Source organism: Chanos chanos, chromosome 12, assembly GCF_902362185.1.
Source record: "Chanos chanos chromosome 12, fChaCha1.1, whole genome shotgun sequence".
NCBI lineage: Eukaryota > Metazoa > Chordata > Actinopteri > Gonorynchiformes > Chanidae > Chanos > Chanos chanos.
In genome coordinates, this window is record NC_044506.1 from 9,924,031 (window position 1) to 9,948,575 (window position 24,545).

General features: G+C 44.4%; 2 protein-coding genes across 2 annotated transcripts in view; one reads left to right on the top strand and one right to left on the bottom strand.

Moving 5' to 3' along the window:
- Nucleotides 1–655: 655 nt before the first annotated feature.
- On the top strand, nucleotides 656–3,960 carry gmnn (geminin DNA replication inhibitor). The gene is made up of 7 exons (XM_030789519.1): nucleotides 656–691; nucleotides 1,312–1,380; nucleotides 2,343–2,444; nucleotides 2,542–2,698; nucleotides 2,961–3,043; nucleotides 3,326–3,436; nucleotides 3,530–3,960. The coding sequence occupies exons 2-7, from the start codon at nucleotides 1,324–1,326 to the stop codon at nucleotides 3,770–3,772; spliced, it is 753 nt and encodes a 250-aa protein (XP_030645379.1). The 5' UTR covers nucleotides 656–691; nucleotides 1,312–1,323; the 3' UTR covers nucleotides 3,773–3,960.
- A 2,132-nt stretch (nucleotides 3,961–6,092) lies between these two features.
- ripor2 (RHO family interacting cell polarization regulator 2) overlaps nucleotides 6,093–24,545 on the bottom strand; it is a 38,132-nt gene continuing 19,679 nt past the window's right edge. The window contains exons 3-23 of the mRNA XM_030789500.1: nucleotides 24,104–24,262; nucleotides 23,684–23,762; nucleotides 23,365–23,388; nucleotides 23,022–23,075; nucleotides 16,710–16,859; nucleotides 16,390–16,453; nucleotides 16,149–16,192; nucleotides 15,590–15,715; nucleotides 15,037–15,185; nucleotides 14,708–14,837; nucleotides 13,776–13,922; nucleotides 12,755–13,405; nucleotides 12,059–12,231; nucleotides 10,974–11,139; nucleotides 10,664–10,796; nucleotides 10,215–10,376; nucleotides 9,488–9,661; nucleotides 8,914–9,116; nucleotides 8,611–8,694; nucleotides 8,382–8,472; nucleotides 6,093–8,258 (exon numbers count right to left, since the gene is read on the bottom strand). Of these exons, the coding sequence (XP_030645360.1) occupies nucleotides 8,158–8,258; nucleotides 8,382–8,472; nucleotides 8,611–8,694; nucleotides 8,914–9,116; nucleotides 9,488–9,661; nucleotides 10,215–10,376; nucleotides 10,664–10,796; nucleotides 10,974–11,139; nucleotides 12,059–12,231; nucleotides 12,755–13,405; nucleotides 13,776–13,922; nucleotides 14,708–14,837; nucleotides 15,037–15,185; nucleotides 15,590–15,715; nucleotides 16,149–16,192; nucleotides 16,390–16,453; nucleotides 16,710–16,859; nucleotides 23,022–23,075; nucleotides 23,365–23,388; nucleotides 23,684–23,762; nucleotides 24,104–24,262 (3,064 nt within the window). The 3' untranslated portion in view covers nucleotides 6,093–8,157. The remainder of the gene's footprint in view (nucleotides 8,259–8,381; nucleotides 8,473–8,610; nucleotides 8,695–8,913; nucleotides 9,117–9,487; nucleotides 9,662–10,214; nucleotides 10,377–10,663; nucleotides 10,797–10,973; nucleotides 11,140–12,058; nucleotides 12,232–12,754; nucleotides 13,406–13,775; nucleotides 13,923–14,707; nucleotides 14,838–15,036; nucleotides 15,186–15,589; nucleotides 15,716–16,148; nucleotides 16,193–16,389; nucleotides 16,454–16,709; nucleotides 16,860–23,021; nucleotides 23,076–23,364; nucleotides 23,389–23,683; nucleotides 23,763–24,103; nucleotides 24,263–24,545) is intronic.

Below are 24,545 nucleotides of genomic sequence, written 5' to 3' on the forward strand. Positions count from 1 at the left end.
GGTTATGCTTCCAAAGTGTGTCAGAAAGTGTGGCTTCCAAAGTGTGCTAGCAGAATGAAACCACAGGGACCCTCTGTTAGGAGGTTTACTTCTTTCTTTGAGTTAACTAACTCTGAGTTTTCACTAATCATAATAAGAAATGCCATATTAGGCCATACTAGACAGAGCTGCTTCACATGTTCTCTTCCTACTGCCATCTGGTGGTAGACTCGTATTGTCACAAGCACGTGAATGAGCACTTTTCAGAGAGATACTGAAGATCATTACGTGTTTCCTAAAAATTTTTGCAATGCCATCCACACTTTCGTTCTATCCACCTCAGCGTGTGCTGGTAATCTCATCTCGCCTTGTAGCCCGAAAATGTTACTTCTTAGGAAATGTGTTCTTAAAATACTCGACTTTCCGTTTATGTCTGACAGTGAGACACTCTGCAGCAGGTATCTGTTCCCGCGTTGCTATTAATCCACACTGATTCACATTTAAACGTGAACACGCCAGTTATATGGAAAGATTTGAATGGTCACAGTCGAAATAAACAAAGGGCGTATAATCATCTGACCAAGGACCGTGATTCGCGCGACTTGCTCAACCACGTGACACAGAGTACTTAACGTTGTGGCGCGCTCAAAGAGTTGAAAACATTGGTTCCTGAAGATCTAAAAAGGAAGACTGTTGTTCGGTCATCAAATTTGTGAGTATTCTCAGTCGTTTTTCTTTTATGTGTCTTATATGCCTTGACTTGGACTCTGATAGTGTCCATGTGAGGATTTTGTGCCCAATAGTAAGCTACTAAATGAATGAATGTGACTTCATGATAAGTTGGCTAACGTTAACGATTGCTGGTCTGGTTGTTGATCTAATGTATGGGTGTCATTTATACGATGAGTAAATATTGTTTCTTGTGTATAACAGTCATCCTAGTGCCTAGCTTGGTCTAATTACCAGCCTGACTAGCCTTTCACTTTTCTCAGCCATAACACAGGATTCGTTCTCTGCTAATGTTAGCTGGCTAGTCCACGTCTTACATGGCGCCTGTGTAGCTCTCGATGTATTGCTAGTGAGTGGTGTGGGTGTCGTTTGATATCTTTTCTCTTGAGTGATTTAATCAGCAAACGAGTGTAAATCCATTACCTGACTGTACTACATTCTTTCGGGCCACGAGCCTAAGTTTTTGCTCGAAACGTTTGTATTGTGTCTACTCATATTTTGAACGTCAAACTAACGAAACTGCGTTGATATTTCAAGGAATTTACAACTTGTGCGCCAATTCTTTTGATTTTTTTTTTTTTTTTTTTTTAATTTCCGTTTTAGGTTCCATTGAGGATGACTTCTGTTAGAAAGCTGAAATCTGTAGAGAATTCCTCTGAAAACAACATAAAGGTAAACTATTGTTGAGTGTATCCGTTGTTTCTGGTTTGAGTGCAAATATTGTTGATTGGACCACACCTGTAAGTAATGCCACCACCTATTATACGGTCTTTTCAAATCGATGTTTTAATTGTTTCAAATAAGGTAACTGTCTCAATTCTGCCATCACTTTTACAACAGCGTTTGCCCTTGAAGCTGACTTTTGGTTTTTGAGCAATATCCCCAAATCTTGTTCAGGTTTAGCTAGCTGTGCTGGAAATGTTATGCCTCTTTGTTTCAGTTTGTGCTAATGATGTACAAGGAGGACAGAGAGAGAGAAGCTTAAATTCAATTTTCATGCCATTGACTCATGAGTGATTAACAGACCTTAATCCCTGTAAATTAATCATTGCCAAACACATGCACACCGCAGACTGTGGCTACCGGTTTTGAAACCTGATATCTGTGGCTCTTACTGCCACTGTATTGTTTGTGTGTGAAAACATTAACTTGCTTCTAACTTGTAGCTGTCCATAATGGGCCCTCTGAGGCTAGTTTCCCACGGCAATTATTTGTTCAAGAATGTTGCAGTAAGATAATGAAGTGAGAAGGCCAATCGCTACCCGTGGGAATCGGAGGTGTTTTTGCCCCGTGTCACTGACAACCGCCCAGCCCCTTTCCCACGCTTGTTAGACCAACAGACGCTGGCGGGGCTGTTCGATTACTTCATTTTGTGGTAGTGTAACTAATGTATGAGGAGAGAAGAATGACTAAGCCTTTGTTGGTGCGGCAGGTGTACGTAATGCCCACTGTTTGGGTCAGCAGCCTGGACAAGTGGCTTCCCAATGAGTAAAAAATTACTTAAATGGGGGTTTAGGAGTTCTCTGTGCTGGTTAAGTCCATATGAACAACTATTCAACACATTCACTGTATGGTATGAAAATAATTTGCATTTAAGATTCTGATTGTCTTTTTTTTTTTTTCCCCCCCATCAGAATTTCTTTACGGCGCAGAATTCAAGCACCGGATCAGTACGGAAGACCCTGCAAGTTCTCCAGCCCTCCGCAGTTAATAAAAATGTTCCCAGGATAATTGAGGTAAAAAGAGCTTCTATCCTCATCCAAGGGGGTTTTCAGTGTCGAATTCATGTCACAGTCCTTGTAATGTATCCTCCCTCTCTAATACTCTTCTCAGAATGGAAAAGCTGTTTCTAAGAGGAAGTTGTGGAGCGCAGATCAAGTGAAAGGCTCAAAAAGAATTAAAGCTGAAGTTGCAGTGAAAACTACAGACGTCGATAATGAAAATCAGCCTGACGGAATTTCTAAAGATGCATATGAGCTAATGGTCAAAGGTACTCTCCACAATGTTCTCCTGAAGTGTTATGCTTTAATTTAAACAACTGCTCTTGATCTCCCTTCGCTTAGTTGTAGGTTTTCCTTTTGCAGGAAGGTTGTGTTTTTTTTTCTCCTGATGGTTAATCTTGAAGGATGATTCAGAGGATGATTCTAATCAGGCTTTAATGTGCATTGTTAGCATAAATGCGTCGTGGTGTTCTGGATGGCCGTCAGTATCAATCACAGACATGACAAACTAAAAAAATTGATGTGTTGTAGAAACCCCAGGCTCCTCCTATTGGAAAGAGGTAGCGGAGGAGCGTCGGAAAGCCTTGTTCAATGTTCTTCAGGAGAATGAAAAGGTGAGTTCATCACTGGGATGACCTCGTTTTATGTCACTTCCCAGCAAGTGATGGAATTATGGGGTCTGTCTGGAATGACCTCAGCCGGCAGAGTGTTCATCCTGTCTTTGTGGCAGTCATCCTTGTTTATTGATCCCTCCAAGCATGTAGACATTGGCCCTCTGAGCAGCTCATTTTCAAATGAGTGCAAACGAGATTATTGGATTTGGATTGCCTTATTGGGTTTGGGTGATTTTGGCTGGTCATAAACATGTCCTCATCTTTTTGCACTGTCAATTACAGCTACATAAAGACATTGAGGCCAAAGACGAGCAGATTGCCCAGTTGAAGAGCGAGAATGAAGAGCTGCAGGAGCTGGCTCAGCACGTCCAACACATGGCAGATATGATCGAGGTAAGAAAGGATTTTCTCTTAGCGTGGTTCCAGTGAGGTTACCGTGTCTGACGACCATGGCTTTAAAACTCTTTCCCATCCGTTTTCTGGTAGAGGTTAACAGGAAAGAGCCCGGATAACATGGAGGAATTACGAGAGATCGCGTTTGACGATGACGAGGAGGAGGATGATGCTTGCGATGAGGATGAAGGCAGTCGGAATAAGGACAGCGAAGAGGATGAAGAGGTAGAGGAGACGGAAGAAGAACCGGAAGATTCACATGAGGAAAGCAACGCACCTGAACATTTAAACAGCAGCACAAGTTCAAGTCAAACTGAAGATGCTGGTGCTGAGTGAAAATGACCTTTTTATTATTTTTAATGTGCCTGCTGTAAAACTGGACTGAGCCGAGTGTACCTGTGACGTATAATGTTTTACCAATGATCTTTTTTTTTTTAAATTATCGCCTTAAACCCATTTTAATTTAATGTATATTGATGCGGTGTCAGTCTTACAAATGGAGTTTGTACAATGCTTTTTTACAACTTGTATTGTGCCCTTGTACAGAAATACTTGAACAGTGTACACAAAAATAAACTGCCATTTTCTAAACTTTTTTTTTTTTTTGTTAGATGCTGCTTTGCTTTTTCTTTTCATAAGCGTGAGACTCTGCGGTTTCTATTTCAGTTTTCTTGGTCAGTGGGGCACTCTTGAATAGGTTTAGGAAGCCAGAACCCCAAAAGACAGAGAAGCTCTTGGGCGTAATTTTTGGGCCAACCATACCAGTCCTGGGCCTCCAGCTCCTCCAGGCTAACCCGCACACTGTCTGAGCTCATGAGGTCGCGGATGGCTGGGATGTTACAGCAAAGAACGCTGAGCAGATAGCAGCTCCAGAACTTGGTCTTGCGGGAAAGATGGCGGTCAGGGGCTATGAACTTCACCAAGATGTCATAAAGACCCAGAGACTGAGCCTCCCTCTGGTTGTTGTAATGAACACAGCAGATGCCAATCAAACCTTGGATTATTTTGATGATGTGTTGATCAGAGAGGTTGGGCGTCTTCAGGAGGCTAACCATATTTGGCATGTATTCCGCTGTGCATTTTGTAGCTGCATAACCTCCTGGACAAAATTATTATGAGTTAACATTTGTTTTAACAGACTGATTAAGGTCTGTCTGACACACTTAGTTTTATCCAAGCCCCCTTGGTTTAATTTCAGGTCTGCTTCATGGGAGTTGGGGCCTAAACCTAATTCATAGGTTTCTGATTCCTAATATTCCCTTAATGTCTACCATGTCAGTGAAATATTTAAAAAAATCAATTTTGAAAAAAACGAGTAAGCCTACCTGTGTATCCCAAGATCCCCAGGTCATGGGCAGCCTGTGCTCTCTCTGCCAGGGGCAGGGTGGTGTTCCAAATACTTTGACCTGCCGTAATGATCTTCTCATAATGGAGATTGTTGTAATCACGATCCAGATCTTCATCGTCCGGACACAAGAAATTCTTAATGTTGTATAAGAAAATCACCACTGAATGGAAGTGCGGAAACATGGTCCGACTTCTCCTGACAAGCTGAATTGGGCAGGACCAAGAGTGATTACAGAATCATTCCATTGAAAGGTTCTAATGTTCTGTTGCCATTTATGATGCAGCTGAGTTCTAAACATGCCAAACAATGGAGTGTCCCAAGATTTGTCACATGGCCAGTGAAATATTATTCCTTTATACTGCCTCCCAAAATTCTGGTGGAACAACCCTTCAACCAAGTCATTTGTCTCGTGCAGTGCTTTCCAAACCTGATCTCTAAAGCGCTGCTTATTTTACATCTCTTTGTTCCAATACGTCTGATCCATCTCATTATCGAGTCATTGATTAGCTGAGGCAGGTGTTTTAGCGCAGGAAAAGACCCAAATTGTGTAAAGCTGTGGTCTTCCAGGAGCAGGACTGGAAGGTGCTGGTCCTGTTGGTAACAGGAAAGTTGAACAGTACATTTTTCCCCCCTGACTATAAGCCTATACACCTGTAACTGTTAGCCTTTCTGACATTTACAGTGTTTTGAAAAATAACCATATCCTTCCAACAAAGTACAAACACACCTCCAGACATAAACTGGTGAAATTCATCTTTCGTCACGATGACAGAAAAAGAAAACAACCTTTTCTGGTAATTATGCAAAAATAAATTTTATTGCCACTTTCAATGAACTGAAGAAATACTGTGAACTCAAGCGAAGGAGAGTTGGACAGAGACAGAAAGCTTGATCAGCGCAGGAGCTGTAAGGAGATCACCGTCATTAAATTCTCTATTCATTCAAAGCCAAGTTTTTACTGTACAAGCAAAGCTATTATTGGTGACAAGCAATATCTGAGCTCTCTACAACTTTGAAAAAAAAAAATACTAATAATTCAGATATGATTTGAAATACTGCAGTTTCTGGATGATGTTAGTGAAGTCATGTCAAATTTATTTATTAATTTATTTTCTCAGTAGGGGACCCTGGATTGGAATAATAACTTGGTTAATTATAACACTGGTCACTTTAAATCTCTGTACAAAGAACACGACTCCCTCAAAGAAAGCGAAGTATTTAACATGAGATGGCAAAACAATACTGTAATAATAATAATAATAATAATAATTAATCACAGAGCAAATGAGAAGAGGCATACGTTGAGCTTCAATAAAAAGCTATTACTTACAAAAAAAGGAAAAAAAAATGACAAGAGGTCTTCATTTGCAATAACAACTCAAACTATACAGGTAAGGGATTAAAAAAAAAAATTGAAAACACACACACATACACACCAAATAAAACTCTTAAATACATTTTTGTGTCATTATGGCTTTTGGACTTCGTGCTGTAGGAGCCTTTTTTTTTAATTAATGCCGTAGATTTCAATAAAAGTTTCTGCTGTGCTTTGTAGATGTTTGTAAGGATTCTTGATTTTTGCTTCAAGTCTCTGTACATTCGTCTTGATATGCTCTTACTTTTTTACCACTAAATAAAAGGTCTTCCTTTGGTTTCATCTTTAGATTTCAGTAAAACCTTACCTAATATGTTGCCTTGATAATCTGGGATTATCCCGAATAGCGATGCACACTGCCTCTCAAACAAAATATCAGAATACACAATTCAGCTATTAAAATACTGGCTACACAGACAGCCAATTAAGTATCCAGTAAGTTACAAGATAAATTAAATTCTCTGTGTCACAAATGTGTTAAGACACGTCACACTTTGCTAATTCTGTGTATATCGATTAAACACAAATGTGATTTTTCAAAACATGAAATACCAAAGAAATAAGCTGTAAACAATTAAACGATAATTCAGTTAAATAACAACATATGGTCCACCCAGTACAAAGAGACTCCCATACCATACCAGTTGATATATTCCAATGTGAAGACTGTAACTCCCTAAGAACTACTGGCTTCTTTGAACACTGTACCAGATGTAACACAGGATAAATATAAATAATCAGCTTGTTTAGTACATTTTCATAAGATGTACTCATGATCAAAGACAGAATATGAGCAAAAAAAGAAAAATTAGCATCATACTGCGCAAAGTGACACGTTAATGACAAAATAAATAAAGAGAGATCATTCGTTTACAGCTAATCACCTGACTCAGTAGTACAGTCACAATAGGCACAGAAACTAGTTGGTTCACAGAGCACAAGAGTCTCAATCTTCATCAGCGTCGTCACCTCCAATTCACAGTTTACCCATCCATATTCCTCTAAACGGAGAAAAAGTGCGTTTTTAGCTCCCGGCAGAATTCCCGTGGCCTCCAGCCTTCAACGGGTTTAACCTGTTACGGACTTGGCCCCGGTTTGTTCCAAAAGGTCCCGTTAATTGCACGTTTACTCTTTTGTATGAATGTTGAGTGGAAACAGTCTGCGTTCATAGTTTCTGGTGGCATTCTGCCCCCTATTTCCTTTTACTCACTGATCCCACAACAACTGATCTCACTGGACCTCTTCCAGTGAGCGATGCTCATTTACAGAATAACAATTCGAGAAGGCCGAGGAGTGTTCGGAGGCGCTTGGATGTCCAGCATGATCCAAAAATATGTCTTTCTCCACATCTCCCTTCTGCAACCCCGCCAGTGTGAAGACTGACACAAACCGACGATCCTGTTCCCGTAATCCCCACGGTAAAATCTCTCTTACACACGCATGTACGGCTGTACGTGCTGACGAACTGTCCTTTGAAATCCCTGAAACTTGAACGGCACGTACCGGTAAAAAAACAAAAAAACCCCAAAAAAGCTCAGCAGAAAGCCCCGGTGGCACGAAAGCCACACGTTACACAGACAAACGAATGTGCTTTATTTACACGCCCTCCACAGTGCAATATCGAGAAAATGAACTTATATCGACAAGAAGCTAAAAGTAAGTCGTGAAGATTAGAATCGTAACATTAACAACAACACCGTGAACAACCACTGTCTACGCCACTAAATGTTCGGATCAAAAGACTTTTTTGTGCAGAGAGCGGCGGCTTGACAAGGGTCAGAGTATAAGGAGCTATTGGTCTTGTGAATGGGAGCATCCTCTGGCCTTAACAAAGCCCTCAAGTCTCAAAGTTGTGTGTGTGTGTGTGTGTGTGTGTAGCTGGGTGTTTATGTGTGTGTGAGTGGACAGGCTCAAAGTTCAGAGCAACAAAAGAGTAAGCATAAGAGGATTATGCGGTCATAACTCGGTTGTAAAACTCCTATGTAAAGGCCAGGAGGCTCAGAAGGCGGTGGTGACAGCGTTGCCCCGTCGCGTGCCCAGTCGCACCATCTCCCGGGGAACTGTGTCCAGCTGCTCGTATGCCAGCCGCCCCTCTTCCCCTGCACACACACACACACAGTCCAATACACCAGACAGACAACAAATTAAAATAAAGTCCGCCGATGTTTTTAGATTACACAGATTGACAAGACTATTATCATTTACTGCTACTTGTCACTCACCAAATGTAAGAAGGGTTTCTATGGCAACATGGCGGAGCTCCTCGTCGGCCGAGTCACACAGTGACACTACAGCACCAATGCTCTCCAAAGCCTGGGCCAAAAAGAGAAATAAAGCCTTTACACCTTATCATTACAACAAAAGTTGACCTCAGTATACAATGCTGAATTACGCTGGCTGTTTGAGAAAAAACTATAACGCCAAGCTTCAGTTTAATGCGACCAAACTGACCTGAAGGCAACTCAAAGCAACACAAGCCGCCCTCTGTGTTTGTACGCCAGCCTCCGATAAGGCTTGTGTGTAGCAATCCACTGCCTGAGAGAACACACACAAACACACACACACACACACACAACTATTATAACTTCAGCACGTGAATTGTCATAAAGATGAAAAACCATGAGACCTTGACAAAAGAAAGATCCATTAACAAAGTCAAACTTTGGAGAAGGGAGAGAGCAGCTGCAATCTATGCCAAGTTATTCAATCACCCGAAGAACCAATAAGGGCAAAGAGGTCGTAAGTGACACTGACCTTTGTCCTGAAGGGAGGGTGAGAGGCGCCAGAGGTGAGGAGGGCAGCTGCAGCCTTGCTGAGCTCAGAGTCGTCGGAGGTCAGAAGCCCAGCTATGGCTTTTAGGGTCTGAGGGCGGGGCTGGAGGGAGGTCACGGACACCTCCTGCAGCTCCTTCATGGAGCATTCTGTATTTCCACTGTTCAGGTGCTCCGCAAACATCACTAGGTAAGCAAACAAACAGACCTTAGACCCCCCCCAACTCCTTTACAGAAAGAGACACCAACTTTTACAAACTATTTGAAAAAAACACATTCAAATGGTCTACTCAAATGTCTGCTTTTTCTGCAAGATCATTTATTTATTTGTTCTGCATCAGTCGTTCAGTTTTGCTGTTTTTTTGGAAAATGATACAATCTCGTTTAAGAACCAATAATGTGCTGAGTTCTGTCAGTCTGCTGCAGTGTGAGGCATCCGTAGATGTGCCATTGCTATTTAAATATATTACTGCATCGCTGGTAATATTCAAACTTTCACGTGAATGTAGAATTAATGTGGGCTTTTCTCCTTCAGTCTTTCAAATAACAATACGTACTCTCTCTGGCCAGCTGCAGCAGATGTTCCTCCATGTCAGTAATGTTGTGTTCCGCTGCGTAAGCGTGGAACTGGAACACGGTGAGAACATCCTGGGACAGTGCCGAGGGGGAGGGAGAGGGGGAGGAGGCCAGCTCACTCCTGTCCACCATCTCACTCACCACCAGCCTGATCACTGCAGTGCATACACACACACACACACACACAGACACGCACGCACACACACACACAGGTTTAATTTATGAGAGCTCGAGAAACAGCATGTTTGCAGTAAGCCAGAGTAAACAGGTGTGTGTCCTGCAGGGTAATGCGGGAGATACCTGAGTCTGCAGTGTGTGGGTGTGTGAACTGCAGGGTGATGCGGGAGATACCCGAGTCTGCAGTGTGTGGGTGTGTGTCTTGCAGGGTAATGCAGAAGATACCTGAGTCTGCAGTGTATGGGTGTGTGAACTGCAGGGTGATGCGGGAGATACCTGAGTCTGCAGTGTGTGGGTGTGTGAACTGCAGGGTGATGCGGAAGATACCCGAGTCTGCAGTGTGTGGGTGTGTGTCTTGCAGGGTGACGCGGGAGATACCTGAGTCTGCAGTGTGTGGGTGTGTGTCTTGCAGGGTGATGCGGGAGATACCCGAGTCTGCAGTGTGTGGGTGTGTGTCCTGCAGGGTGACGCGGGAGATACCTGAGTCTGCAGTGTGTGGGTGTGTGTCTTGCAGGGTGATGCGGGAGATACCTGAGTCTGCAGTGTGTGGGTGTGTGTCCTGCAGCGGTGCGGTGAAGCTGTGATGCATGTGCTGCAGCACGCGGTCCAGAGTGGTGTGGAACACGCCGGCAGAACCGCTGAACTCGGACCACAGAGCCATCAGGGCCGGCCGTTCCGCCAAACCTGGCAGTACTGCCGAAACAAAGACATAAAGACAAGACAGTTTACAATAAAGTCACAGGGAGATAACAATCATATACTAATACCACTGTGACAGAGTAACAACAAATAATAGGAGTATAACAAAAATGTTACAGGCAAAACGTACAGTAAACTTTACAGTGATTGTCGGTCAATCAAATATTTCTTGATACTGTTAACAATTACAGCAGTAGGATATGGACAAAAAAAAAAAAAAAAAAAGGTTGAAGGAAAAAAAAAAAAAACACGCTGTCACCATCCCAGGAGGGCGTACTGACCGTCTGCTGCAGTGCTGACATTGCCAAGTTTGTCTATGCTGCTCTCACTCAGCTCCTCCAGTAAAAGGGTCTGGGTGGAGAGCTTGTGTAAAAGGGCCTTGCGTTGCCAGGGACTCCCTCCAGACGTTAACAACTGGAACCAAACACAGAGAGAGAGGAGATTGATGTCTCGTGTCGTCAACGCACATAGAAACTACACATAGGAACTGAGGACACTGAGTTACGTTATGTTTGTTTGGAGTGCATGCGTGTGCATACGTCTGAGCGGGCGCGAATGTGTGTGTGTGTGCTTGTATCTGTTGAGAGGCACCTGTATGAGATGGTTGCAGTACTGCAGATGAATGACAATGGCCACATCAAAGTTTTCGTTGCCTGTGGTGAGAGGCAGGGGGCTGCCAGCCACACTGTTCCCCACACCTGTGTCTTCTGTCAGGGCTTCACTCAAGTGGCCGCGAGCCTCTGGGTGCTGGCCTGATCTGTAAAAGAGACATGTCATACAATTACCACCAGGGGGCAGTACAACACGCAACAGCACCACATATGTTAAAAGCCACAAAAGCAGAAATACACTGAGATGGGGTTTATCAACTAAAGTGTCAAATGGCTTACGTTGCGACATCAATTACAATGCTATGTCTGACACTTAGACTTCATTCTGCACCACTGTGAAATATAACACTGAGTATGTAATAATATATGAGAAAGATGAAACGAAGTGGATTTAAGTGAATTAGACAGAGTGAGCATATGAGCACAGACATACAGATGGAGGAAACATCAAAAAGCAAAGGCAAAGGAAATGACTACAATCAAGCCACTGACAGACAGACACAGATGACATTCAACGGCACCCAGACGGAGAAAACCTACACCTGGCTGCCCAACCCTGTCACCCAGGACCTGAGACTGCTAACCTGACTCCACTGCACTGAGCCCAAGGGCTGGAGAGACACACAGGGAGGCAGAGAGACACAACAGGCTAGGGTTATACAGTGGCCACACACACACATACGTATATACACACTTCCACACACACATACATCAGGGTTGTGTCAAATACATATTTAAAGTCCCTTAAGAAATAATACTCAAGCTTGGATGACAAATTGTACAGACAATTTTTCGGTCATCCAGAGCATGAAGAGTCCTGTATTGTTTAAGCACTGGAAATATGTATTTGACCTGACACACAGACAAGGACCGGAACGTGGGCAGGGTTCGGGAGCGCTCCTGAGGGTTGGGGCTAGGGCTGTGCGGAGACAGGCGTTAGGCAAAAGAGGTCAGAGAGGTCAGAGTTCGCTGAAAGGGGAAGCTGTGGGGTTTAGCGGTGACGACCCCCGCAGCTTAGAGACGTGCAGTGATTTCGCATCCGTGTCTCGGCACCAGCTGACTCACCCGATCCTCTCCGACTCCATGTCAAAAAACACGGAGCGAGGGAGGGTCCCCACGTCGTCGCCGGTGTCGTCGTCGTCGAAGTCGGAGGTGTTGAGGAAGTCGAAGCTTTCGAGAGCGCTTTCGACCGTCAGACTGAGGCTGGAGGAGCGGCTCCTGTGAGCGGGCAGCCGGCACTGAGGAGAGACGAGAGTCTTCAAACTCGACCTGCTACGGCTTTTCTGAGTGAGGGATTCCAAACCTTCAAACCCATACTCTGTGCAGAGCTCATTAGTCCAGTGTCACTCTGTGCACTTTTCCAGAATGAAGCTCTTTTAAGGACTTGTGCCTTTTTTTATCACTATCATGAGAGGCAAGAGCCTTTAAAACATGCCTTGTGTTATTGCTCTTGCAGCTTCAGGCAAGAACAATCCAAATGGCTTCAAAACCAGCCTCCATGAAGGCTTTGATAAATAATAAGTTTAGTATGTGTTTCACTGAGGAACATCTACAGGAAAAGAGGATTTTAGAAAGCTTCAAATGGTGGGTAGAGACAAAAACAAATCACAAGTGGTAAAAGAATTCATCAGTTCACAATCGATCATTTATATTTAATTCAAGACTAATTGAAGGTTAACTAAAGGAGCAACGAGCATTCTGAAATATACTGAGTTCTGGCCTAAGACATGGTTTGAGGGCTCTCCTCTAGTGAGCTCTCACCTTGAGTAGGTCCTCCAGTCTCATGACCTCCTGTTCAAGGTCCTGCAGCTCCCTACAGCGCTGACCCAGACTCTCCAGGCGCAGAAGGAGGTTCTGGATGGCCTCCTCCAGGCTGCTCTCCAGGAAGGCCCGGCTTCCTTCTCCAGCCCAGCTTAGCGCCCCGGCCTCAGGCAGCACGTCGGACGACGTCAGCCTCCTCACCAGCTGTCGAGTCAGGCTGCCTTCTTCCCCATCCAGCTCTACAGGTTTCAGTTCGGAGATCTCGTCAGGCCCGCTGGGCTCCAGGAACACCACGTCCTCCGGCCCCACCGCGGACAGCTGCCCCTCCGAACAGAGAGAGGGCGCTGTTGAGCTGTTGAGTCCCTGACCCTCCGTCCACTCTGAGTCAGCCTCGCTTGCGCTTGCCAAACTGGCACTCACACTGCCGGTCTCCTGCTCTTCTTCACCTTCCTCTTCGTCATTCTGCTCGGAAGTCTCCAAATGGGGCTGCAGGGCAGCGTCGGGGTCTGGGGGCGTGACCGTGATCTCGGGATTTGATTGGCTGGGAACTGGGCTTGGGGTGGATGTGGTGTCGGAGAAGGTGAACGACAGACGCTTACATTCAGCCACACCGCAGCCGCCGTTCTCAAACACGTCATCAGGAAGAGTGGACTGAGAAACAGAGAGACACGTCGAAAAGTGAACAAAACACAGAAAGAAAGGCCAGTCAAATTTTCTTATCACATTCGCTCTTCAATAATTATTCTCTCCCTCACGTTAACGTGCATGCGTCAGATTAACTGAAACACTGTCTCAAGTTTCAGGGGCACTAGAGACTTGAACTGACTACTTACAGACTTGAGCAGGTACATCTTAAAAGGCCTAACTGTGCATACAGCAAATAACAGCTTTTGAAATGGGCATGCAAACAGGCACACAGAGTTAATGCTGACAGCTGAAACACAGATCCACACACAGAGGGGTCACGCCGGCGGGGGGGGGGGGGGGGGGGGGGGGGGGGGGTGGGAGGGGCCTGACTCACATAGACTTCCAGACTGGATTTGGGGCGGGGTCGGAGCGCAGCCAGGTCGCCAAATGAGCGACTGCGTCTGAGCTTATCTAACAGCGTGTCCCTGAGAGCGTGCAGAAAAGACAAATGCTGGGCCTCGCGTGGCCGGGGCTGCCACATCTGTGCCGCGCACGGATGAACACACAAGCACGCACGCACACAAGCCAACACGCGCGCATCAAAGCCACAAGCATGCACACACACCAGACACAGTCAGCACAGGAACAGGGGTGTAGTAAGTAGGGGAGAGCAAGGTGAGGTAATTAGTGTTAGTTTGATATAGTGGCAGTCAGTGGACACATACATAAATTCACACACAACAGGCACCATGACAACAAGATCGGGATTAGATTCAATGGCCAAGTTAGGACATGGATTAGCAATGAAATAGTTTATTAGTTAACACACAGTAAGGGCCACGTGATAAATGTAAAACTCTGGTCTTTCTTTAAACTCAGTTTAATTGAAATACAGTAGGGTGATCCTAGATTCGTCACTTTAACTCCCCAGTATAAACAAATTGGACAATATAAATCTCTTATGCGTTATTAATCAACACAGAGTTAAATTTGTGTGTAGTTTCTTCTCTTTATAAGGGAGTTAAATATTGTTTTGTGTACACAGATCTGAGGTAAATCTACTACACACATCATAAATTCCAATTACTTGGCATGGTTACTAAGAGCCGAATTTACCGATTTTAAAAATAAAGCTCTCAAAATTTCAGGCAAGTGTTGCAATACATCACTGAGGACGGGGTATTAAGACATAAACAGCATACAGGCCTGTCTGGTTTTAAGCTATCGTGAACAGATGTGGTAAATAAATCAAAGCCACGCTCTGGCAGTCAGCCACACGGCAATAAATGAGGTTAGGGAGTTTCTGTGTTCGTGAATGAGACTCACAAAGAAGGAGGTGTCCTGGAACGTTGGCGTCTCAGGCGTGCCTTGGCTGTACACCGACACGCGTCTCTGCAGGGCCGCGGCTTTGCTCGTGTTCCCGGAAGATAGCGTCAGGTCCTCCACGTCAAACGGGCTGCAATGTGAAAGACACCGTGGTCAATGGCACCGCTTTCTACAATTTCAACATTTGATCCACGGGAAAAGAAAAAAAATCCACTTAGCCAGCAGGGGGCAGCACAGACCTTCGCTGCATTACAAAAGTGACTACACAGCCCCAAGCTAAGATACGACCCCCCCCTGCTCCAGCCCCAAGTTCTGAGAGTGTCACTTACAACCAGGTGACCTCCAGGTTGAGTTTAATGGTGCCCAGGTCATTGACGTCAACGGCAACCACCTGAGGCATGGCAGTAAACAGTTCTTTTGTCTCACAGATCACACTGCCAACCAGAATGTGAGTTGCCAGTCCCTTCAGCTCCGTGACCTAACAAAAGAGGTTTAGAAAAATCAGACTCATACTTCAAATGTCAAACGTATAACACCTGAGTGATCTGGACAATACACCCCCAACTAACAGCCAGATCTATCCAATATGGTGTTCATTCTGTGAAAGTTGAACAAACATTCTATTGGATATGGTGGACACGCTGGACAACCAAGTCACACGAGCACGTGACTGGGACATCCTGAACATTTGAGAGGTGGGATTGATTATTAAGCGAAAGAATTTTGCTCTTCAAATCCTTGAAGTTGTGTCAGACAAGTGTCTAAGCTCTTTAATGAAAAGCAGAGTTTGATATATAAAAAGGACTAGCTCAGGGACAGAACACTGATAGAGCCCCATTAAAGCCTGTGTGTGTGACAGTATAACACGGCCAGAGGGCCCACCTTGATGGAGATGAGGTCTGTAATGAGTGGCATGAAGATCATCTCTTCTCCGTCCCAACTCTGCCTCGAATTCCCCTCAATTTTGCCTTTCAGCTTCCAGCGCTGACGCCCATACCGCATGAAAATCTGAGAGAGAGAGAAAAAGAGAGAGAGAAAGAGAGAGAGAGAAAGAGAGAGAGCATTTGAGAGAGAAAAACTGAGAGCAATATGATGAGGTGAAAGAAAATGGAGCCAATCTAATGTGCCCACTCATCAATGTGTCACAGCAATTAAAGGAGGGGGAAACATTTTGCGCAGCCACCAAAAACTGATTTTGCGTTTTTCTAAATCTCATAAAATATCTTTAATTGGGTTGGGATGAGGGAGGATTTTTGGATGAGGGTTGGTGGCGTTGCTAGGAGAACAGTGATTATGAAGGTACTTGATGCACTCGGCAGAAAGGAAGCAAACACAACCAAGGACTACGACTGGGCTGAGCAGAAATGTACAAATCGATTTGTACTGCAGTAGGTGAAGTTGAACCATGAACTAAACAATTCAGTGAATGAATTTAGCTCACCTCATACTGATCTCCAGGACAAAGCCGTGCAAAGCCCGCCAGACCTGAGAGAGAGAGAGAGAGACAGAGAGACAGAGACAGAGAGTAAGTGAAAGAAAAAGAGACAGACTATAAAAGGAACATAACTATAAAAACTCAGCATTCGGAGAAGAGCTAAGTTTAACTCAAATTCACATGCTGTGTGTGGGTTATTGTTTTATCATTGCACGAATGCAGTGCACAGTAAAAACAGCATTTTTACCTTTCATTTTAATATGGAACTCCCCCAACAGGTTCTCCAGCTCTCCCTCAAAAGTGCTCATATTCTACAGAGCGGGCGGGGGAAAAAAACAGAAACAACTATCAGTGAGGGGAAAAAAAAAAATCACTTGAAATTATGAAACAGTTTTGACAGGAGGAAATTTACCAGTGTTCCTTGATCCTTAAGCTATGCTAATTGTTTTGGAGAGAGTTCAGATGGGGTTGCTGTTCAGCATGTGCATAAACTAACAATAGGGTGAGAAAAAGAGGGAGGGAGAGATTTGTGTGTGTGTGGTTGTGTGTGTGTGTGTGTGTGTTTACCTCTGTGTACTCTTTGTAGCGGCGGTTGACCTCCGCTAAGCTCTCCCGGGTGCCTTTGGTAGATGGCGAGGCAGTAAACGCTTGTTTCATCTTACTGGCCCCGTCACGCAATCGCCTCTGTATGCAAAACCCTTCATACAGTTCATCCACCTGGAGACCGTACCAAAAGGATTAGCAACACACACACACACACACACACACACACACACACACACACACACACTTAGCATGAAATCAACACACACAAAGCGTAAGACATAGCTTTAAACTCCTGTGATCCTGTGATGATTTGGTGAATTCAAATAAGAATTCATGTTCATGTTAAAAAATGAGGTCTTTACACATGTGCGTGTGGACAAACGAAATGGACGTGAGACGTGGGGAGCCCCTGGGCTGCGACACAACATCCATGACCACGTTCACGTGACCAGCCCGTAGTCGTTATCACAGAAATGCACGTTTAGCACATTCACATCTCAGTGCACACTGGCCTCTTCTCCCACTCAAATTAACTATGCTAATCCCACAAAGCAGAGAAAATGAGGGAGAGAGAGGGGGTTGGATAAGGAGAAACAGTACGGGAAAGAAAGAGGGAACGACATGAAGAAGAAGCGCAAGAGAAAGAGAGAGCAAGAGGGAGGGAGAGAAAGAAAATCCATGACCATGAGAGGCCAAAGGGGTCACAGGAGCAGACCAGGTCAGCGGAGCAACGCCATTCCCAGTGTCGAGGTCAGCGGGTCTAAAATCATTAATTCCTAACCATTTCCACAGAAAGTGCAAGAAAACAAGGATCTGAGCAAAAGAGAGACAAGGGGAGAGAGGGGAGAGAGAGGGGAGAGAGAGAGAGAGAGAGAGAAAGACTGCAAAAGAGAGTGCAAAGAAAGACAAAGAAAGAGAGAACAAAACAGCGAAAGACAAATCTGAGAGGGAGAGATAACCAGCTGCTCAGATTGGCAGAGTGGTTGGAGGCAAAGTTCATCCTTCTATAGCAAAATATTGCTTTCTTATTGGGAAACGAAATGAACACCTAGAGCGCCTACGTTAAACGGAAATATTCATAAATAATCTCTGTGGGATGTGAAATATTGATGGATGGCCATTTTTTGACTCCTCTCATAGGACAGAAAGGATGAGAAAATGGGACAGTCTCATGAAGTCTTTGCATGTGTCTGTGTGTGGGCGTCAGAGAGAGAAAGAGCCTGCATACATGCACAGGGGAGGCGTGTGATAAATGACACACATTAGGAAAAACAAAACTACACTTGCCTTATGCATGGGGAGACGTGAAGTGAGTCAGTGGGGCATGCTGGGAAAAGTGTGGGACTATTTGGCGGTGGTCCCGTTTGTTTGGTTGTACAGAGAGGAAAAGACCCCACCCAAGTCTGGTGCCCCCCCCCTCCCACACACACACAGACACACATGCCACAACCCCCACTCCATACACACCCAACTCCAACCCTGCTGTGGTATGCGGTCTCCTGTTTATTTGGCTTCATAAAAATCCCCCTGTTTCAGCCTCCTCCTATATCAGCCATACTTTAGCACTGTCTGGGCTGGTCAGCCACTAACATGCCTTTGCTATTCTCCGATTCCAGCATTTTCTTCCCTCTGACAAATGATGGGGACACACCTAAGGAGAGAGGTCCCAAAGCGGCGTTCACAACTTGGAACATTAAACAAATTATGATGTTTTCCCATTAAAGTTTCCAATAAGTTTGTGGTTTGAGCATGATTTTCTTCTGTGTTCCTGACTGTGTAGTAGCCGTGGAAATATGTCCTTGAATGACCTACAGGATACACCACATGTCCCTCAACTCATATGGGTGTTCAAACACATCCAGAGGCATCTGAAGAATGGGATGCGGCCACTTGTTGAGATCAAGCAAGATTGACATGATTGTGAACCGGTGAGATCAGCTGATTGACTTCAAGCAAAAATCCCTCTCTCAGACAGGCCTCTTAATACCAGGCTGTTCCAACTTGCGCTGACATACACGCCAACCAACTTGACAAACAAAGCCATTACCGTTACACTATTCAACCGCAAGGCTGACTCTCTTCCAAGCTTATACTGCTGCAATTAAAAAATTCACTTTTGCTCATCGACTGATTTTTATCTTATCTGTTGCGCTCATGGCGATGTTGCCTGAGGGCAGTGTTGGGAACCGCAGTGACAGAAATGCCCAGGGTAAAACTGGCACACTGTGGGACTCAAGGCTGATTCTCTATAACCGTCAACATGTTCAACAACCCTCAGGAAATAAGATTATTATCGCATACTCTCTAAAGCTTTCCTTCTAAGTAAGCAGTACTGAAGAGATGGAATGCAAACTAAACTGATTGGGGACTGTGAAGAAAAAACAAACAAATAAACAAACAAAAAACGCTGTGTCAGATCGTGCTATAACAGTGGGTATGTCACTCACACCCTACTTCCCTAGTTCAGAGAAACAGCGAGGTGTGGTGTGTGTTTTATTGAAGTTAGAAAGCTAAACCTCTCTCTCACACACACCCTTGGACAGACACACACACACACACACACATACATACATTTTCATAAACAAAAACAGGTTTTACCCTTGAATGTGCTTTCGAGAGTGTTGAACCTGGGTATATGTCATTTTCTGTGCACAACAAAACACCATCTGACCCATCCATGCGTGCATGCATGCTAGCAGCTGTTTGGGAAGACTCATGTTAAGACATAAGCTAAAGGGATTCAAATTCAGCCTTTCAGAGTCAAATAACCAACGGAAAGAACTCAGCTGGTCTCTGCAAAATACCAGCATCGTGACAGGACAGAAAACTCACGCACGTGTGTTCATACCAATATGTACCAGCTCATAACCAGGACAGCTGACTCCGTACGAAGAATCTGCAGGCTAAGCGAAATCCTCTTAGGATGTCCACGCATTTATCAGCTGCACTTGTCAAGGATTTGAAACCCCCAACTCTCAGCAATTATGCTGAGGACTCCCACCAGATTAAATAAAGATTTCACTGCTCATCAAAGGTACCCTGAGTATCTGAGGGTAAGGGGGAGGTCTAAGAACACGGAGAGGCAAACAGAGTCCACACACTGATGTAAAATCTCACTATCGCTGCAAACCCCCCCCCAAAATAAGAGAAAGGTTTAAGTCAAGGTCATGCTTTAGGAACACAGTAGTAAAGTTATGGTTAAAGCAAGTTGTTTGTGCAAGGCTGGAACATGTGATCAAGCAGTAAGTAACTGAAAATTTAAAAAAAAAGAAAAAAAAAAGAAAAAGAAAAAAGAAAAAAAGAGCTATGTCTGTGAGTATGCATGAGGCATATGTTACATGATGTAACCTCAGACACGATGTTAAAAATAGCTGTCATCTTGATATAAATACAAAAAAAAAAACAGGTAAACACACACACACACACACACACACTTGGCTGTAAGCCTCGGGCTGCTGTCTTGTCTTCCTTTATCCAATGAAACCTCAGTTACACCGGCGAGCAGCTCTGATATTCTACATTTAGGAACCATCACAAAGAGGCTAACGCCACCTGCTTTGTCTTCTGGTGCCAATTACACCTCTGGCTTCAGAGGACTGACGAGGGGTGATAGGCCTTTGCATCTTAGCTCGTATTATAGGTACTCGTTTAGTCACCCCTGTGGCCAGTATTAAGCCTGTCTGAGAGACTGTGCTTCAAACCATCTGAGAGAGCTATTAATAGTCTATCTTTCAGCTTTCAGGGCGCCATCTCTTTGCCTCTGTTTTTTTTTTTTTTGGTCTGAGAGATAAGATAAAAAAAAAAAAGTGACCCGTCCCTTTCTTGCCTGCCCTCAACACCTCCACCACTCCATCCTGTTCATGTTGCACCTGTCGCAAGACTTCCTGTTTGCCTTGACCTGTTTCCTGCTGATGGTGAGAGAGAGAGAGAGAGAGAGGGGTGGGACCCCTGTGGTGAAATCATTACGTGACATGTCGTAAGAGTGCTTCTCAAACGGCACTCCCACTGAGAAATCTGTCCTGCCCCATTTAAGTCCCCATTTTGTCTGTGTTTGTGTGTGTGTGTGTGTATGTGTGTGTGTGTGTGCCCGTTTGCGTCTTACTGTGTGTCTGTCGAATGACCACGCCTAGTCACATGTCTACCTGCTGACACTGATCAGATGTTTGATAAAATTCACCAGCATGTGATGAGAAAACACATTTTGACACCAGACACCCCTGCTGGGCCCACTGCCAACTACGGATTTTTCTCCCCCCTTTTTTTTTTTTTTTTACCCTAGTCAAATTCGCAGTAATGTCTCAATTTCCTGACATCACCATGCCCATGCTCAGCTCTCTCTTTGGTCTACAAAGAACGCTTTAGAGCCATTGATCTCATTAGATATCAATCTGCTGACGACTGCCCCGCGGGCTGGGCTTTCAGAGGCAGCAGCAACAGAGGCTGCAAACAGCTGCGTAGTCTTCCGCGGTGCCAGACAGACATTGGATGGACACCCACTTCAGCCTCCCAGCTAAAAATGCATTCAAATTATTCCAGCCGACAACAACAGGCACTTTCGACTAACGCAAACAACTGCTCTCACTTCACCAGAGAAGGCACGGTGGTTGCATTTGAAGCATTTTTTTCTTCCATTTGGAAATGCCATTTATATTAGAGCGTTTGATATGGGTTCACCCTGGTTTTGGGTACAAATGTTTTTTTGAGTTTCCGTGGAACAACCGATGCCTGTAAAGATTCTAGTCTCCTTCACAGATTAATTAAGCTTTGATTAATGACTTCTCTCACTTGAAATGCAGAGTTAACAATCAGATACTTCAAAATCTCAGTTAAGAAAAAAAAAAAAAAAAAAAAGCTTAAAGGGCTTTTCAGTGCCAGTGTGGGAAAACAACAGCATTTGAGGTTCTTTTGAATAACGTCTGTAATATCGCTCCGGTTGAGGAAAATGAGCATGATGGATCATCTAAATGCAATCCATAATATGGAGATGCTTAGTTTGCCTTCCCTGTCTCACCAACTTCATCTGTCAAGGCTCCCTGTTGGAGAGTGTGTGTGTGTGTGTGTGGGGGGGGGGGGGGCACGTCAGATCCCCCACCGAGCTAGCTGAGTGGCAATATCCAGAATTGCTCAACACCAAGCTCTCCCCAGGGAGCTCCAGTGTTCCACCAGTCAGACCAGAAAAGAGAACATTCAATTCTGCAGCAGACAGTATACAGCATACCGTATACAGTATACATTCAATTCTGCAGCATTCAATTCTGTGGCACTACAACACCACAAACATACAAACTAACACACTCATTAGCATCCTGCTGTTCTGTCGTCAAAGACCAACTCCTCCTTCTGGGAGAGATTGCTTTGACCTACATCGAACACCTATTGTTAACAATACAAACTACACTACACGAGGAGCACAAAGACAGATAACAGCGCTGAAAATTACATAAAATGATATTTTCTAAACCGTACAGAGTGCGAACAGACAAGAAAAACGATTGATTGAATTATCTTTCTGAAAACTATCTGAAAAGTATCTCCCACATCTAAATCTATGCAGACAGACCGTCCACAGAGTGTTCTTCACGCATCTATGCTAGAACAATGTATAGCTCTGATATCTAAAAATGAGCAGCTCTTCAACAGGCTCAAAGCCTCCACTTTCAGGTTGCCATGGCTACCTCTGGAGAAGAAGTGTTTTTCGGGTTGCCAATCAGTACTCCCCCTGTACCTTTGACACCCACCTGTGTCACCAGGTCGCCTAGAAAATTGTGAGGTGCCATCTGCACCCTGAAGTGCAAACCCCAAAGGGTTCAAATAACTCAGGGCAATAACTGCAGACAGAGTCGCACATTCACACGACTGACTTCATTCAAGACTCTAAGCTGCTGTAGAAGAAGAAGAAGAAGGAGAAGAGGAAGAGGAAGAGTGCATAGCAACAACATAGCACGCATGCATGTGCGAGAGAGCGAATAGTGGAGATGCTCCTATGTATATTGTGTCGATGTGTGGAGGAGGTAGAGAGAGAGAGAGAGCCAGAGAAAGAGAGGGAGTAGGTGGAGATAGGAGGAGCTAAAATGCAATGAGCGAAAGAAAAAATGGATTGAAAAAAAAAAAATCTCCTCGCAAGTGCTCAAAAGAATGAATCCCTGAAGTATAGGTTATCCAATATTCCTTGAACGTTATACCGTGTTTATTAACAAACACAACACCTATCGAACGACTTGACTCCTCCTGGCACCAGAGTCACAGCGACATGTAGTCAGAATAATAAAGGGGGGAAAAAAAACCACTTCTCAGACAGTACGAAAATCAACAGAAATCAGAAGCAGCTTTCACCTTGCTTATATGGAACTCCAGTCTCCGGATGTACCTTTCTATGGTTTTGATTTGCTGGAAGAAAAAGAAAAAGAGGAGAAACAACCTGAATAACTCAAACAAGGATCAAACCAAAGTTAAGAATGAAGAGTTTAAACACACACACACACACTGAGGCACGCCTGAAGATCCAAAAATGGAGGAGCAATAATGAGGCACATTTTGGAGGGAAGCGTTACGCTGTGAATGCAAATCATCTTATTTTCCTGGTGCATGCGCGTGTGTGTGTGTGTGTGTCTGTGCACTCCTCTGGGACAGGTTGAGCAAGGTGTTTATGAAGGCCCACCCTCTCCCTTTCACTCACCTTGTCAAGATCGTAGAGCACTCCCTAAGGAAACACACACACACACACACACACTTATTAGTGAACCATAATCATCCCGACGCAAAAAACACCTACACTGAGACTGAAAAACAGCAAAAATCATGCCAAATTATCTAAAACGAGGCCTGTGCTGGCTGAAACTGGGACAAGTCAATAATTTAGCAGTACTAATAGGAAGCTAATGGGTGGTTTAAGGGAGGGCTTTTTCAGTGTTTGCGGGGGATAAATTCTGCAGTAACAAAATGACTTTGACATGCACTGGAATTAATATTGGTAGTGATATCTGGTAACGTCTCACCAGCCTGGAGTTCCTCTTCATGTCCTTCATCAGAGATGTGAGTTTGTCCAGTTCTGTCTGGTGCACTTCCAGATACTCACTGATGTCAAAGAGGTGGAGAAATTCGCTTTTATTAGCTCTGATATCATTAAAAACTACAAACAGAGTCTCTGTGACATCACATGCATGACAATAAGACCTATTCCAAACCATGCACAGTATGAGTGTGTTTATAAAGAGAGCAAAAAGACAGGAACAAAAGTTTGAGATCAGAGAGAGGGAGAGAGAGTGTGTTCTGAAGAGAGACTGTGTGTGTGCGTATGTGCGCGCATGCGTGCGTGTGTGTGTGTGTGTGTGTGTGTGTGAGAGTATGCGTGTATTGGAAGCAGAACTGCATGAGAACATGAAGGAAAAGAAAGTGACCGCATGACTGGCACTCACTCCAGGCCTTGTTTGAGGGCAGTGTACACCTCCTCCACTCTCTTGGGCTGAGGTTCTCTGCTACTGCTGCTGCTGGACTTGTGCCCTGACAGATGGGGCTTCTTGGGTTTGGACTGGGGTTTCTTCGGCACTGCCGAGTTACCCATGAAAGAGTTACACCTGGAAACGTGTATACAAACATTCTCTGTTAGAAACCAAGCCTTTTCTGTTTGACAGCTAGCTCTTCTACTCTGTAAATTACAACTTCCAAGTACTGAGCGCTTAACTGTGCGGTAATGAGTTCCCTGCTGCGAAGGATTCAAACTTTTAAGACAAGAATAACATTACAATATGCTTGATGCTGAGCATGTTACTTTAGGGATCTGTTCTACAGCCCTCAGGATTATTAAAATTAATTTGTTTATGAACCCGCCTGGGTTGATACGAGGACAACGGATCTTGT